Consider the following 15655-nt stretch of genomic DNA (forward strand, 5'->3'; position numbering starts at 1 on the left):
GCTCTGCTGCCCTCAGGCCTAGGGGGAGCCTGGAACAGGCCCAACCCTGCAGGGAGCAGAGGGCTGCTCTGAGGCGCCCCGTGGGCTCAGACCCTGTCAGCATCCCCACCATCAGGGGAGGAGGGTAAGGACAGCTGTGACCCAACCCCCACCCAGGGGTGCCCTCCCCGCCCGAGCCCCGCAGAGTCACGCTCACAGCCCGAATCCAGCCCCCACTCTGCTAGACGAGCGGTATCCCCACACCTCTGCTGGGTTTAGGGCCCCCGGCCACCCCCCGGCAAGGCAACGGGGACCAATGCACGGCCAAGCTGCAGCAGAGGCACAGATGGAAGCTAAGGGCAGCAGGGGCCGGGAGAGCCTGGAGACGTGCCAGAGCCAGGGCCCGGTGGGCCAGGGGGACAGTAAATGGGAGCAGCTGGCCAGGAGCCCTGTGCTGGAGCAGGAACAGCTGCTGTGCCCATGGAAGTGGGAATGATGGGCACAGGCCCCCAGCTCCCAGCCCTACCCTGGCCCGGCCCGGCCCGCCTGGCAGCCCCTCCCGCCCTCAGCAAGGCACAAGCAGCACGGCAGGGCTCAGGAGACGTGGGGCGAGGGGCGCCAGAAGCACCACTTGCTGCGGGTGTGCTGCTTCCGCAGCAGCTGCTCCTCCAGGTCCCGCTCCTTCTTCGAGCGCAGGTACAGATCCTCCTCCTTCAGGTACCAGATGGGCGGCCAGCGGTGCCGCTCGAAGTGCGCCTTGTTCTCTGGGGGGCGGGAGGGTGTCAGTATCGAGCCACCCGGCTGGGCAAGGGGCCGGGACCCCCCTCTCACTGCAGAGCAGCCAACACCACAGCAACCGCCCACAGGACCCCATGGCTGTACCGGGGGGGGGGGGGTCCCATCCCCCCCCCACCACCACCACCACCACAGCAACTGCACCAGGCTTCAGTGGCAGGCGTCAGTCCCCACCGGCAGCCCACGAGCCAGCCCCAGCCAGCGAACCCACAGCCATGGGCCAAGCGCTGCCTCCCGCCAGGGGAGCTGGGCACAGTCCCCGCTGCCTCTGGGCTTCCCACACCGGGTCAGCAGCCTGGGGGCAGAGACAGGAACGGAGCTGGGTGACTGGAGAGTCCCAGGAAGGGGGAGGGACCCGGAGAAATACAGACAGAGCAGGTGGGGAGCAGTGACACGGGGGCTCCAGAAGAGCAGATCTCCCCGCACCCCAGCACAGAGCATCTGCAATATTCAAGTGCCTCTCCCCAGTGCCAGGGCAGGGGGGTGGGGGGGGTTAAAATGCAAACACTCCCATGCACTGGAGACAGCTGGGGTGGGTGGTGATGGTGGAAGGTTTGCTCCCGAAATATCCCCAACCCCCTGCACTGACACCTCCTTTTGGGATGTGCAAGAATGAGGAGGAGCCCCTAAGAGCTGGGGAGCATGGGGGGGGTCAAACTGTGGCACAGGGAGCAGGATCTTGAAGACTGGATCTCCCCGAGAACCAGGGAGAACGGGGGGCTGCTTGGAGCTGGGGCTCAGGCTGGTATGCAGAGGCCCAGGGAGGGGCCCTCTGGGAGTTGGGACGGGGCAGGGGGGGTCTCTCTTTCCCCTGCAGTTTTAGCTCCCTTTCCTCCCAACCCAGAAGAGGCTGGCACCTTCCAGCTCCTAGTGGTGAGCTGAGATGCCACTCGTCTGCCACTGGGGGGCTGTGGCGAACGGGGAATGTTCTTCATGTTTGCGCTGAATACGGAGCTGGTGCCTCAGTGTCCCCTCTGCAGTTCTTAATATCTAGGTGGTGGGGTCAGGGGGTGTGGTTGCTGCAGAGGAAGGGGCCAGTGCATCTAAATGCCTGACACTCTGTCTCCTAGCAACCGATGGCCTGGGCCCCTCCCCTGCAAAGGTGCCAGCTGAAGGTGTTGGAGACAGAGAGATCAAGTGACCTCCTGGCCCGGGAAAGAGAGAAAGCCCAGAGAGGAGGGGCTGGAGGGGGTGTCAGTTTTGAAGCTGGCTGGAAAGCGAGAGGGATGTGACAGGGCTTGGGCTGTGGCCTCCCTGCGGGCCCCAGATGGACCTAACTAAAGGGGATCCTGTTGTCTGTGCCTGCAAGACCTGTCTTGGACTGTGCTCCTGTCGTCCAAATAAACCTCTTGCTTTACTGGCTGGCTGAGAGTCCTGGTGAATCGCAGGAAGCCGGGGGTGCAGGGCCTGACTCCCCCACACTCCCTGACAGTGGCACCACAGATTCTTATGGTGGGAAGGGACCTCAGGCGGTATCTAGTCCAGCCCCCTGCTCAAAGCAGGACCAACCCCAACTAAATCATCCCAGCCAGGACTTTGTCAAGCCTGACCTTAAAAACCTCTAAGGAAGGAGATTCCATCACCTCCCTAGGGAACCCATTCCAGTGCTTCACCACCCTCCTAGTGAAATAGTGTTTCCTAATATCCAACCTAAACCTCCCCCACTGCAACTTGAGACCATTGCTCCTTGTTCTGTCATCTGCCACCACTGAGAACAGTCTAGATCCATCCTCTCTGGAACCCCCCTTCAGGTAGTTGAAAGCAGCTATCAAATCCCCCCTCATTCTTCTCTTCTGCAGACTAAATAACCCCAGTTCCCTCATGACTTTCACGCAGGCCACTTGGGGAAGGAGGAACAGCCAGGGTGGGGGCAGGGCCCCACCCTCTCCCCTCAGAGCACAGTGCCAGGCTGGGAAACCGGGGTGGGCCTCTGCTCAGGAGCAGGGACCAGGCACTCCTGCCATGCCAGCCTGCACCCTGCAGGCAGCGAGAGGGAGCCCGAGCCCCTGGCCTCTTCCCCATGGGACTCCCGGGCTGTCACCCGCCCCCCAGCCTGTACCTGGCGCCATGTACTTCATCTCCCTGGGGAAGCGGCGGCAGACGCTGTTGTAGTTGGTGCAGATGTAGTGCAGGCACCATGCTGCCAGCTGCTGGGCGTTGTGGAACTGCAAGAGAGCAGCAGGCTGACAGCAGGGCAGGGGGGCCCCAGCCCCCCCAACATCCTGCAGGCTCTGGGCTTGGTCCCCAGTGACCCCCAAAGGATCTGTGCAGCCAGGCCCTCGCGGCATCCTGCAGCAGCCTCCTGGCTGCAGCTCTGGGCACCAAGGCTGGTAACACGCCGGGGGCCCCAGGGAAGAGGCCATGGGGCTCGACATCCCAGCATGCAGTGCAGCTGGGCAGCGGGAGCCTGGCTGGGGATGGAGGGCACTGGGCAGCAGTCACAGCAGACCTGGATGGAACACGGCATGCTGGGAGCTGTAGGCTCCACCAGCCCCCCCCTCAGAGCACAGAGAGGCAGACAACGGGCAGGGATGCAGCCCCATGCTCCAGATGCCCCAAACCCACCAGCCAGCAGAAGCATCTGGCACCATTGGAGATGGGCTACTGGCCAGCTGGACCATCGCTCTGACCCCGAACAGCCGCTCACGTGTTCACTGGCACCACCCTAATCTGAGCAGGAGAGAAGCCACAGCTCAGACACCCTGAGCCCTGGCCCGCCCCGCCCCACCCTCCCCGTACCTGAGTCATCTCCAGGTAGATGATCACCTGCTCGTCGATCTCCACCTGCTGCACGTAGGCTCGGAGCAGCTCGTCCACAGCATACTGCTCTGGGAGGGCAGAGACGGGGGCAGTGAGGCTCCCAGTTCAGGGCTGGGGCGGCAGGGTGACCCCTCGTGCACTCCCACAATACCAGCTGTCCCCACCCCCCAGGACCCCACCTGCACGGGTGGACCAGGGTGTTCTTCATCCCCTGTCCAATGCCAGACAAAGCCACGTGCGGTTCTGTCTCGGCGCCAGCGGGGACGAGCCTCTCAAGAACTGTCCTGTCTGTAGCGGGACCAATGGCCTCGCTGTGTGGGGCAGGCGGAAGCAGCTGCCCCAGGGCTTGGGCTGGGCCTGGTGGCCAGAACCCAGGCTCTGGCTGCATGAAGGGGCGAGCGCTGTTCCCGGGGCCCTTACAGAACAGCTGCGTGTTAGTGACGCTCCAGAGACACATCGACCTGCCGCGCTCACCAGCCTCGTTACCTCAGAGGAGGCCTGCGAGCGCCTGCAGCCGGGCGGCCGCGCCGAGCCGAGCCGAGCCGGCGAGCGCCTGCAGCCGGGCGGCCGCGCCGAGCCGAGCCGAGCGAGCCTGCGGCGCCTGCAGCGAGCGGCGCGCCGAGCGAGCCGAGCCTGCGGCGCCTGCAGCGGGCGAGCCGAGCCGAGCCTGCGAGCGCCTGCAGCCGGGCGGCCGCGCCGAGCCGAGCCGAGCCTGCGAGCGCCTGCAGCCGGGCGGCCGCGCCGAGCCGAGCCGAGCCGGCGAGCGCCTGCAGCCGGGCCGCCGCGCCGAGCCGAGCCTGCGAGCGCCTGCAGCCGGGCACCGCGCCGAGCCTGCGAGCGCCTGCAGCCCGGCAGCCGGGCACCGCGCCGAGCCGAGCCTCACCTGTGAGCGCCTGCAGCCGGGGCAGACACAGGCGGTTGGTTAAGACCAGGAGTTCCATGGCGTCCAGGTCGGGAGTGGGGGTGAAATGCCCGGTGTAGAGGAACTCCAGGACAGCGCGCAGGCAGGCGCACTTGGTGCCAGGCAGGGAGACCTGGGGGTGACAAGGGGAACCTAAGGAACTCACCCCCAACAACCTCCCCCCTTCAGGAACAGGCGTCCCCCTGCACTCCCCCAGCCAGGCCAGCCCACCCCCGCAGCTCTGCTGATGCTCGCGGCTATTGCCCCATCCACAGGCCTTTCTGCTGGGAACAAGTCGGTTGTAATCCCCCAAACCCAATGGTAAAACCAGCAGAGCCAGCGAATAATCTACCAGGAAATTGCAGCTCGTGGGGTGGCCAAGCCTGGGCCAGGCCGGGGGATGGGGTCAGAGCCCAGGGATCACCCCCAAGCGTGCCCTGGGCCTCTCCTGAGTGGGGCTAGGAGCAGGCTGGATCAGGAGGGAGCAGTGAGAGGAGGTGGTGGCCGTGTGCAGGGGTCTGGCCCCGGCCCCAGCCCTGGCACCCGCACCCTGCCACATGATCCCCCGTCTCTCCCGCCTCCCTCCCCGTGACCTTTTTATTTTTGAGATTCCCAATTTATCTCCGACGACACGCTGCAGCCGCTCTGCTCCGTTGGCAGGCGAAGGGAACCTTCAGATCACATGCCCCCACCCCTCCAGCTGCTATTCACGCTGAGGGACAGCTGCCCAAGGGCTCTGGCCCCCAGGAGGCATGGGGGGGGGCACCCTGGGCCAGGTCGGAGGAGGGAGCAGGCAGCAGCAGCTTCACCACCCCGCTGAGTTGGGAGCAGCCCTCTCCAGAGCTCTGCCCAGCTCCCTTCCTTGCCCCTCACCTGCTGGGGGAGGGGCAACCTCCTCCCTACCCTGCTCCCCCTTAGATCCTGGGGAGCCCCCTGCCCTTTGCTCCCATGATCCCCCGCTCCCAGGGATCCCTCATCTCCCCTTACCCTCCCCTCCACATTCCCCAAGCCCACCCAGCACAGCCCCCCGCCCCCCTTACCTCCGGGGCGTAGCTCTCCCGGAAGTTGCCACAGAACATGGCCACCATCCAGTCACAGCCCGCGATGAGCAGCGGCTTGTGGGCCGGCACCGACCCATCATCCACCAGGAACACAACGTCTAGGAGGGCAGAGCGGGCAGGGAGTCAGTATGGCCTGGCCCCAGCCCTGCCCCTCCGTGCTGGGCAGAGGGTGCCACGTGACTACAGCCACTCTGGGGAATGACACGCCAGTGCCGAGCAGCGCCACGCAACCAGGCAGCCTGGCACGGGAAGGGGAATGCCACACCCACCAGAAACTGCAGGGGGCAGCAGACCGGGATCACCCAGCTGGGGACCGATCAGGCCCCCCCCAGAGGACTGGGCAGGGTACCCCAGGACACGGACATGCACATGCAGGGGAAGGGCCCAATTTTAAACTGCATCCAGGAGCACTGCTCAGGGGCCAGCAGGACTGAGGGGAGAGCGCCCCCTACTGAGCCCCCCGCCCTGCTCCCTGCACCACTGGGGAGAGCGCCCCCTACTGAACCCCCCGCCCTGCTCCCTGCACCACTGGGGAGAGCGCCCCCCTACTGAGCCCCCCGCCCTGCTCCCTGCACCACTGGGGAGAGCGCCCCCCTACTGAACCCCCCGCCCTGCTCCCTGCACCACTGGGGAGAGCGCCCCCTACTGAGCCCCCCGCCCTGCTCCCTGCACCACTGGGAGCGCCCCTACTGAACCCCCGCCCTGCTCCCTGCACCACTGGGGCGCCCCTACTGAGCCCCCGCCCTGCTCCCTGCACCACTGGGGCGCCCCTACTGAACCCCCGCCCTGCTCCCTGCACCACTGGGAGCGCCCCCTACTGAGCCCCCCGCCCTGCTCCCTGCACCTCTGGTGAGAGCGCCCCCTACTGAGCCCCCCGCCCTGCTCCCTGCACCACTGGGGAGAGCGCCCCCTACTGAACCCCCCGCCCTGCTCCCTGCACCACTGGGAGAGCGCCCCTACTGAACCCCTGCCCTGCTCCCTGCACCACTGGGGCGCCCCTACTGAGCCCCCGCCCTGCTCCCTGCACCACTGGGAGAGCGCCCCTACTGAACCCCGCCCTGCTCCCTGCACCACTGGGAGAGCGCCCCTACTGAACCCCCGCCCTGCTCCCTGCACCACTGGGGCGCCCCTACTGAACCCCGCCCTGCTCCCTGCACCACTGGGGAGAGCGCCCCCTACTGAACCCCCCACCCTGCTCCCTGCACCACTGGGAGAGCGCCCCTACTGAGCCCCCGCCTGCTCCCTGCACCACTGGTGAGCGCCCCTACTGAACCCCGCCCTGCTCCCTGCACCACTGGGGAGAGCGCCCCCTACTGAACCCCCCGCTCTGCTCCCTGCACCACTGGGGAGAGCGCCCCCTACTGAACCCCCTGCCCTGCTCCCTGCACCACTGGGGAGAGCGCCCCCTACTGAACCCCAGCCCCCCTTTCCACAGCACCTGGAGGCTAGAAGAGGCCCCAGGCCCCGCCCTTACCCGCAAAGACGCCCTTGCCCAGGCACTCCTTGATGCGGTTGGCACGGCGCACATGGAAGGCTTTGGTGATCTCTTGGTTCATGAAACTCTCCTTGTTCAGCACATTGGCCACCATCATGCGCAGGTCGAAGACCTCCAGCAGCTCGGCGATGGTGGCCACCTGCATGAGGTCTGCGCGGCCCTGGTCCAGGTGGCCCGTGTACAGATACTCCAGCACCGCGCGGAAGGGCCCCGGCTGGACCAGGCAGTCCATGTACACCACCGTCATCTGCCTCTCCCGCTGGGTCACGGGGTCCTGAACCAACTCCAGCTGCATGCTGACAAAGCCCCGGCCCCAGCCCGACAGCTCCTGGCCCCCGGCCCCTGGGAGCTGCTGGCCCTCGCCCTGCACCAGCCGCAGGGGATCGTCACTCTGCGAAGTCCTGAGAGGGGCCTGGCCCCCATCGCCCAGGAGGCCCTTCTCCATCTCCAGGCTCTTAGTCCTGGCAGCTGGCTCCTTGGCCGCCCGTCGCTCCACACCACAGGGCTCCTGGGCCTGGCTCGCCGACCCCGCCAGGGTGAAGAGGTCGTAGAACTTGGAGCAGGACGTGGCCAGGTAGACACGATGGGCAAAGACACTGTGCCCCCCCTGCAGCTGGAAGACCACATCAGCACAGAGGGGGGTGCAGAAGAGGGCGGCAGGGCCCTGGCCACCGCTGGTGGGGGGGTCCGGGATGTGGATGACAGGCGGGGGCGGCTTGGGGGGCAGGAAGGGTGCCTGCAGCAAGGGCCTCTGCATCTTCTTCAGGTGGGACTTCCAGAACTGCAGGTGGCGGCGGGAGATGAGGGCGGCGCGGATGGCGTTGTCAAAGACATCCTTGACGCCAAACTGCGCCACCACGCTGGTCTCGTAGTACGGCACCCCCAGGTCCTTGGCCACCTCGTGGCCCCGCTCGGGCGGCAGGATGTCCGTGGGTCTGATGGGCCTGGCAAGGGAGAGGAGCCGGCAGGTCAGCAAGGAGCTCCCGGCTAGGGGACAGACAGCCCAGTGCCAGGGCTGGAGGGAGCCACTCTGCCCACCTAGGCTGGGCACACACCAAGGAGCCAGCACTTTCTGCCTGCAAGAGCCCCGAGCGAGACAGGGGATGCCAATGATCTGCTGGGCAAGGCATGGGTCTCGGACACCCTGCTCCCACTCAGAGCCTACAGATAGCAGTGCCCTCCCCCCTGCCCACAGCCCCATGCAGTGTCTGTACCAGCCCCAGGGCTGAGCACAAGGGGCAGGCAGCTGGCACTCAGAGGTGCAGCAGGGCTGCAAGCAGCCTCACCCCTGGAGCTGCCTGTACCTGGTATTCAGTTCTTGGGGCCCCGGGTGTGGGGGGCACCCTTACATCCTTGGGGCCCCAGGCAGGGGGGGCACCCTTACTTGGCCAGCGGGCGCCGGGCACGGTTGACTGCCTCCAGGTCGGCATAGCGTAGGTCCAGCTGGCACCCTACCAGCACGATGGGTGTCCGTGGGCAGAAGTGTTTGATCTCCGGGTACCACATGGTCTTCACATGGCGCAGGGAGTTGGGGTTCGCCAGGGAGAAGCAGAGAACCACCACATCTGACCTGCAGGCAGGAGGGGGAGACGGGGGAGCACCAGACCTGTTAGTCCCACCCAAGGAGGCTGCTGCCTTCGGGCACACAGCAGCACAGCAAGCCCCCAGCTCAGACTGACGCCACCCCCCACCCCCCCAGCCTCTTGCCTACACGGGCCTATATAGAATCTCCAGGAAGGGAAGGACCTCAGGAGGGGAAGATCTAGTCCCCTGCTCCTCAAAGCAGGACCAAAAAACTAAATCCCATCCAGCCAGTCAAGTCAAGCCTGACCTAAAAAAACTAAGGAAAGAGGAAGGACATCAATTCCTCCATTCCCCCATTCCAGTGCACCACCACCCTAAAAAAGTTTTCCTTTTTTCCTAATAACCACCCCCTCCCTCCTCTGCAACTTGTGACCATTTTTCTTGTTGTTGTCTGCCCCCCACTGAGAACAGTCTAGATCCATCCTCTTTGGCCCCCTTTCAGTAGTTGAAAAGCAGCTATCAAATCCCCCCTCATTCTTCTCTTCTGCAGACTAAACAAGCCCAGTTCCCTCAGCCTCTCCTCATAAGTCATGTGCTCCAGCCCCCTAATCATTTTTGTTGCCCTCCGCTGGACTCTTTCCAATTTATCCACATCTACATCACCCTCTGCACTGCACCCAAGGGATCTAGCAGCCAGGCTCCCCCAGCAGAGCTGCCCAGGCGCTAACAGAGCCCTAGAGCTCAGCGGCACCCCCATGCCCACCAGCCCCCAGGGAGGCACCCAGCCAAGGAGGGGGCAGATCCTTGGGGGGGGACAGACTGAAGGGCCCAATCCTGCCCCATCAGACTTCTGGAGCCCGCAGTGCTATGGCAGGAGCACTTCACGAGGCCTCCAGTCTCCTGGCGGCTAGGCACCACAGTCATGTCTGCCAAGAAGCCATGGGATGGGGGGGGGTCTGGCTCCTGGCCCCACACGGCCCCGAATCTCTAGGCACAAAGGTTACTGCAGCAGCCCAGCGTGGGGCACTCAGGCGGCAGCTATTTCAGGAGTGCGGGGTGCCCCCTCACTAGCAGCACATGTGAAAGCCAGCAGAGCCCATGCAAACCCCGAACCGGAGCCCAGCCCTCCCCAAGCCAGGGGGACAGCCGCTGGGAATGGGGGGAGGATCCTGTGCGAGCCAGGAGAGCGGACGCTGGCCGAGCCGGGGCAAAGCCCTCACGGGCCACGGAGCCTGAACCCGGCTGGGGACAAGAGCAGCCCCAGCGACACAGCTCACACTGCCAGCCCCTGGGAAGGGCAGGGAATTCCCCATCATTAGCACTGGGGCAGGCAGCTGCCTCTGGCTGGGCTCCAGCAGCCACCGGTTCAGCATGTGACTGGGCCTCTCCCCAAGGGGGTGCTCTGGCCCCGAACCAGCCCAGAGCCCGTGGCCCCTGGCACACGCTGCCCGCCCCAGGCTGTGCATGGGGAGAGATGTTCAGCACCGGGGCCAGGCGCTGCTAGCAGACACTCCAGGAGCAGAGTGCCACAGGGCAGGAAGGGTGACGGCACATGGGGAGCAGTCCCACAACACAGGCACCCCTACAGCTGCCTTCCGAGCGAGGGGATGGGGCCTGGGGCCATCCCTAGACTGCCCCCTGCCAGCCCATGTGAGAGGCTAAGCAGAGCCAGGCCAGGCCAGCACGTGGGAGGGAGGAAAACCCAGCTGTGGCAGGTGGGGGCTCATGGGGGGCTCACCCCTCTCAAGTGCAAGGGGCGCTGTGCAGCTGGAGGTGCCGTCTCGTGCAGAGGTCGTAAGGTGCCCAGGACTCTGCGTTCACGTCTCTGGGGGTTGCACTCCCCCGAGGCATAGGGAAGAGCTGACACCAGCTCGCCCAGGATCACAGCGAGTCAAAACTCAGACAAGAACCCAGGAGTCCAGGGTCCCAGCCCCTCTGCTCACTGCGAGTGCCTCTTTTCAGTTTAGCCATTTACTCCCCTGAACTTCCCCTGCGGCTTCAGCTAGCTGGGAGACTCTCCTTCCTGCGCAGCTCTTAGACAGCTGCCACGCTCCATGCCAGAGGTGGCTGCACTTCAGTGCCAGGCAACACTTCCTGTGAAGTGCTTGGACTGGAATGGGAGGGGTCTGTTCCTGCGGGACCACCTTTCATGCCCACGAGCAGACACCACATACGGGATCCTTGCCATGCTCCCCAGACAGCAGCAGCCCTGTCTCCCAAGTGTCGCTGGGGTTCGGCTGGGGGCAGAGACAGGCTCCCACCTGGGCGGGGCAGGTGGCACACCTGGAATGCAACGCAGGACGCCCGTGGGAGCCCTGCTGTCCCAGGGCCCTTGTCAGGAGGCAGGGAGCAGCCTGAGCCACTCCTGGGCCCTGTTTGTTTTAGCGGTGCCTCCCTGAGACGTGACCGGGACGCACACTTGGACTGAGGCCCACATCGCAGACCGAGTGGCTCCCGCCTGCCCGCCGCCACAGGAACCCGGCCAAGGCAGGAGCGGTGCCCAGCGGGGGGGGGCAGACCCCACCCCTGCCCCATGACACAGCGAGGGGCCGAGCCAGCGAGCTGGCTGCAGAGTTGTGACCCAGCCTGGCCAGGCCCGTGCCGAGCCTCCGCAGGGTGAAGCGCACACAGGAAACCCCTGCAGTGAGCGCAGCCTCTCCCGAGACAGGGCCTGCGCCGTGGTGGGGCCTGGGCCCAGCCAGGGCCACCTAGAGGATTCAGGGGGCCTTGGGTCTTCGGCAGCGGGGGGCCCCCACTTCGGTGGTAATTCAGCAGCAGGGGGTCCTTCCACCACGGCGCAGAAGGACCCCCCGCCGCCAAAGACCCGGAGCAGAAGAAGCTCCAGGACCCCCGGAGCGAGTGAAGGACCCCGCTCCAGGGGCCCCGAAAAACTCTTGTGGGGGCCCCTGCGAGGCCCGGGGCAAATTGTCCCACTTGCCCCGCCCAGCCCCGGCCCCTTGCCGCCAGAGGGGAGAGCGCTCCAAGCAGCCGGAGGAACGCAGGGGGACCAGGCCTGTCTGGCTGAGCCCAGGAGGGTGTGGAGCCAGGCTAGAGCGAGCCAGGAATCGTCCCCAGAGAGGGGCCGGGTGGCCCGTCGGTGCCTGGCAGGGCAGCAGAACCGGCCAGGGAATCGCCTCATCCCCTGTGCACTTCACACTAGCCAGGACAGCTGTAGCCAGCCTCCCTTGGGGCGGGAATAGGTGGGCGTGGGCTGTGCCAGGCTCCTCAGCTCGGCCTGGGGATTCAGGCTCAAGGGCCCAGCCACTTGGGGCCGAACACAAGACATCCCTCCCCCCCGCCCACAAGGGGACTGCTGGCCCCTGGGGCAGGGCCTGCCCGTTGTGTCGTACAGCACCCGGCAGAACAGCCCCAACTCAGACCCCTAGGCACGAGGGAGGCGAGGATCAGCACGGCCGGTGAGCTGGCAGCCCCCCACGCATGCATTGGGCTCATGCACGTGGGGCCAGGTGTGTTCCCCAAAGGGGCCAAGGGGCTTTTCCAGCCAATGTCCCCAGGAGACCCCCTTGCCCAGCCTCCCCCCTCCCTGCTGCTGTTACCTGATACTGCCACCTCCCTGGGGGGCTGAAACCAGACACTCCCCACCCCCCGCTGGGGGGCCAGTCCCCTCCCCTGAGGGTTTCAGCTGTCTGAGCAGCTTTTGAGGGGAGCCCCCGCCAGAGAGAAGGGGGAGGGGAGGGGAGAAGAATCACGTGCCCAGCTCCAGGCAGAGTCAAGCAGCAGGTCAGTGCCCCCGCAGCAGCTGGGGCATGGGAGCCTCAGGCCCTGAATTTGTTAGCAATGGGGGAGTCATGCCCCCTTCCAGCAACGCTCTCCCCACCAGGGAGCAGAGGGGTAGAAGCTCAGGGCCCCTCCACCTTCCAGGCCCAGGGGAGATATGGGAGGCTGAGCAGAATGGGGGTGCAGGCAGCATGGCCCTGGGCTGGAGGCTGGTGGGGACTCCGCAGCACCACACGCAGTGCCCCCGGGAGCCAGGCCGAGGGGGGACAGCCAGGAGCAGGGACCCCCAAAGCCGCCAGGCTCTCACCTGCCGTAGGCAAAGCGCCTGTCCTTGTGGTGGTCCCCAAAGGTGTCCCAGAGCCGCAGAGACACGCTGACTTCGTCCACCACGTCCCGGGAGCGCTCCAGCACCTGCCCAGGGAAAGCACAGCAGGACAGCTCAGGTGGGTCCCCCTCCCCCAGCCAGCTTCCCGCTCTACCACAGCCCCCGGATCCCCACACGGCACCTCAGGGGGGCCCTGTGCTACCCCCCAGGGGCCTTCGGGGACGGGGGGTGTCTCACCCATGGCACGGGCCCATCCCTGCTCTGCTCTCACCTCCTGGCACACGCGGTACTGGTCGATGGCCCAGACGGTTGGCACATGGGTGGCCAGCAGCTGGTACTGCGTGAGGGTGGCATTGCAGGCCCTGGCACAGATGAGGCGTGTCTTGCCCACGGCGTTATCCCCGACAACCACACACTTAATGGTCTCGACATTGGGTCTCTCATAGTCCAGATCAATATCCATCAGGGCACAGCTGGGCGGGAACAGCGGGCAAGGGAGTCATTGCACAGGGTGTGGGGCACGGCCCCAGCCGGGGAGACACACAAGCCCCCAGCCAAGACCCTGCTCCCAGGCCAGCGCCCCAGCCAGGGGCTGCCACCAATAGACTTGGCAGCAGCTGGAAAGGAGCTGGCAGCCCCAGAGCTCCCCGGGGAGCCCGCTGGGACCCAGGCGCTCAGGGGCACCACCCAGCAGGGTGACCCGACACCCTGGTGTTAGGGGCTTTGTCTGAGAAGGGGAGCCATACCCCCCCCCAGAAAAAAAGTGCTCCGATTTGTCACAATTGCTCGCTGGTTCCCCAAAGCAGCGGGCAAGGAGCCAGCCGGAGCTCCCGGACCAGCCGGGGGTGCGGCACAGGGAAAGGGGGCAGGCTCTGGGGGGGGTCCATGCCCGGAGCTCCTGGCCCAGGGGTATGGGACGGGAACTAGGCCCTTGGGTGGGGGGTAAGGGGCAGGTTTGGGGGGTCAAACAGGAGGAGGCTCCGGGTTCAGCCGGGAGGGGCACAGCCGGGGGCGGGTTCCGGCCAGGGGCGCAGCCCGAGGAGAGGGCTCCGGGGTCCATGCCTAGAACACCCGGCCCGGGGGGTCCATGCCCGGCGCTCGCGGCCCAGGGGAAGGGGCTGCGGGGACAGAGACCGGAGGGCGGGCTCCAGACCGGGGGACAGGAGGAGGCTCCAGGTTCGGCCGGGGGCGGGCTCAGGGGTCCATGCCCGGAGCTCCGGGGAAGGGGACGGGGCCCGGGGCGCGGCCCGGGGAGGGAGACGGGAGGAGGCTCCAGGTTCGGCCAGGGGCGGGCTCTGGGAAGGGGGCGCGGCCCGGGGGAGGGGCGGCCTTGGGGGGGGGGGTCCATGCCCGGGGCTCCGGGGAAGGGGACGGGGCCGGGGCCCGGGGCAGGGGCGGGCTCCGGACGGGAGGAGGCTCCAGGTTCGGCCGGGGCGCCCGCCAGCCCGGGGCCCCGCACACGGGCCCCGCGCCGCGCCCCGCCCTCACCTGCCTGGGGTCCCGGGCCGCTCACGGCGCCGGCTCAGCCTCGGGGCGCGCCCGTGTCCAGCGCGGCGGCCACCGCCGCCTCCGGCCCATCGCGCCCGGCCGGGCCGCTCCCCGCCCCCTCGCGCGGCCCGTTATCCCCGCGCGCCGCCAATCAGCGGCCAGGCCCCGCCCCGGCCAGAGTCCGCTCGCCGGCCCCGCCCCCAGGCCCGGGCCCCGCCCCGCCGCGAACAAAGGAGACCCGCGGGAGCCGCCCGCCCGGCCACGTGACACGCAGAGCCTCGCCCCGCCCACCGGGGCCGCCCCGCCCGAGCGCCGGACCGCCTCTTAAAGGGGCAACAGCCCGGCCCCACCCCGGCCCTTCTCCCTCCCGCGGCCCTCAGCGCTGCCCCACCCCATCCTGACCTGCCAGTGCTGCCCCCATCCAGCACCTGCCTGCAGATCCAGCACCACCTCCCCGTGCTGATCGCACCCCAGTGCCCCCTCCGAGGTCCAGCCCCTGCTCCCAGCCCAGTGCCCCCAGAGCCTGGCCCCTGCTCCCAGCCCAGTGCCCCCGAGCCCGGCCCCTGCTCCAGCCCAGTGCCCCCAGAGCCCGGCCCCTGCTCCCAGCCCAGTGCCCCCAGAGCCTGGCCCCTGCTCCCAGCCCAGTGCCCCGAGCCCGGCCCCTGCTCCAGCCCAGTGCCCCCAGAGCCCGGCCCCTGCTCCCAGCCCAGTGCCCCAGAGCCTGGCCCCTGCTCCCAGCCCAGTGCCCCCAGGCCCGGCCCCTGCTCCAGCCCAGTGCCCCCAGAGCCCGGCCCCTGCTCCCAGCCCAGTGCCCCCAGAGCCTGGCCCCTGCTCCCCGCCCAGTGCCCCCCAGGGTCCAGCCCCCCTGCTCCCAGCCCAGTGCCCCCCAGGGTCCAGCCCCCCTGCTCCCCGCCCAGTGCCCCCAGAGCCTGGCCCCTGCTCCCAGCCCAGTGCCCCCAGAGCCTGGCCCCTGCTCCCAGCCCAGTGCCCCCAGGGTCCAGCCCCTGCTCCCAGCCCAGTGCCCCCAGAGCCTGGCCCCTGCTCCCAGCCCAATGCCCCCAGGGTCCAGCCCCTGCTCCCAGCCCAGTGCCCCCAGAGTCCAGCCCCTGCTCCCAGCCCAGTGCCCCCAGAGCCTGGCCCCTGCTCCCAGCCCAGTGCCCCCAGGTCCAGCCCCTGCTCCCAGTCCAGTGCCCCCAGAGCCTGGCCCCTGCTCCCAGCCCAGTGCCCCCAGAGTGAGTCCAGCCCCTGCTCCCAGCCCAGTGCCCCAGGGTCCAGCCCCTGCTCCCAGCCCAGTGCCCCCAGAGCCCGGCCCCCTGCTCCCAGCCCAGTGCCCCCAGAGCCCGGTCCCCTGCTCCCAGCCCAGTGCCCCCAGAGCCTGGCCCCTGCTCCCAGCCCAGTGCCCCCAGAGCCTGGCCCCCTGCTCCCAGCCCAGTGCCCCCAGGGTCCAGCCCCTGCTCCCAGCCCAGTGCCCCCAGAGTCCAGCCCCTGCTCCCAGCCCAGTGCCCCCAGAGCCTGGCCCCTGCTCCCAGCCCAGTGCCCCCAGAGTCCAGTCCCCTGCTCCCAGCCCAGTGCCCCCAGAGTCCAGCCCC

The 15655-nt window shown here is 67.6% G+C and overlaps 1 protein-coding gene across 3 annotated transcripts; it reads right to left on the reverse strand.

Annotated features, from left to right (window-relative positions):
• Window positions 1–293: 293 nt before the first annotated feature.
• Window positions 294–14197, reverse strand: LOC120406346 (rho-related BTB domain-containing protein 2-like). 3 transcript variants are annotated; one of them, XM_039541064.1, is made up of 10 exons: window positions 14067–14197; window positions 12850–13051; window positions 12561–12664; window positions 8376–8561; window positions 6971–7935; window positions 5476–5594; window positions 4418–4568; window positions 3514–3597; window positions 2834–2939; window positions 294–743 (listed from the first exon to the last, which is right to left on the reverse strand). In XM_039541064.1, the coding sequence occupies exons 2-10, from the start codon at window positions 13039–13041 to the stop codon at window positions 545–547; spliced, it is 2106 nt and encodes a 701-aa protein (XP_039396998.1). In that variant the 5' UTR covers window positions 13042–13051; window positions 14067–14197; the 3' UTR covers window positions 294–544. The 3 variants fall into 3 exon arrangements, with proteins under 3 accessions (XP_039396998.1, XP_039396999.1, XP_039397001.1); XM_039541065.1 differs by having other exon boundaries at window positions 12850–13056; window positions 14075–14190; XM_039541067.1 differs by lacking the exon at window positions 14067–14197 and having other exon boundaries at window positions 3514–3602; window positions 12850–13041.
• Window positions 14198–15655: the final 1458 nt, after the last annotated feature.

This window comes from Mauremys reevesii, linkage group 5 (assembly GCF_016161935.1).
Source record: "Mauremys reevesii isolate NIE-2019 linkage group 5, ASM1616193v1, whole genome shotgun sequence".
In the NCBI taxonomy this organism is placed as follows: domain Eukaryota; kingdom Metazoa; phylum Chordata; order Testudines; family Geoemydidae; genus Mauremys; species Mauremys reevesii.

What these genes read in the sequence shown, in the direction of transcription:
- LOC120406346 (XM_039541064.1), bottom strand. Translation starts at nt 13,041, where the DNA reads ATGGATATTGATCTGGACTATGAGAGACCCAATGTCGAGACCATTAAG. An exon ending in GCCCGGCGCCCGCTGGCCAA is followed by an intron (nt 7,936 to 8,375) that starts GTAAGGGTGCCC and finishes CTCCCTTGCCAG; the next exon opens with GCCCATCAGACCCACGGACA. An exon ending in TCTACCTGGAGATGACTCAG is followed by an intron (nt 2,940 to 3,513) that starts GTACGGGGAGGG and finishes GCTCTCTTGCAG; the next exon opens with TTCCACAACGCCCAGCAGCT.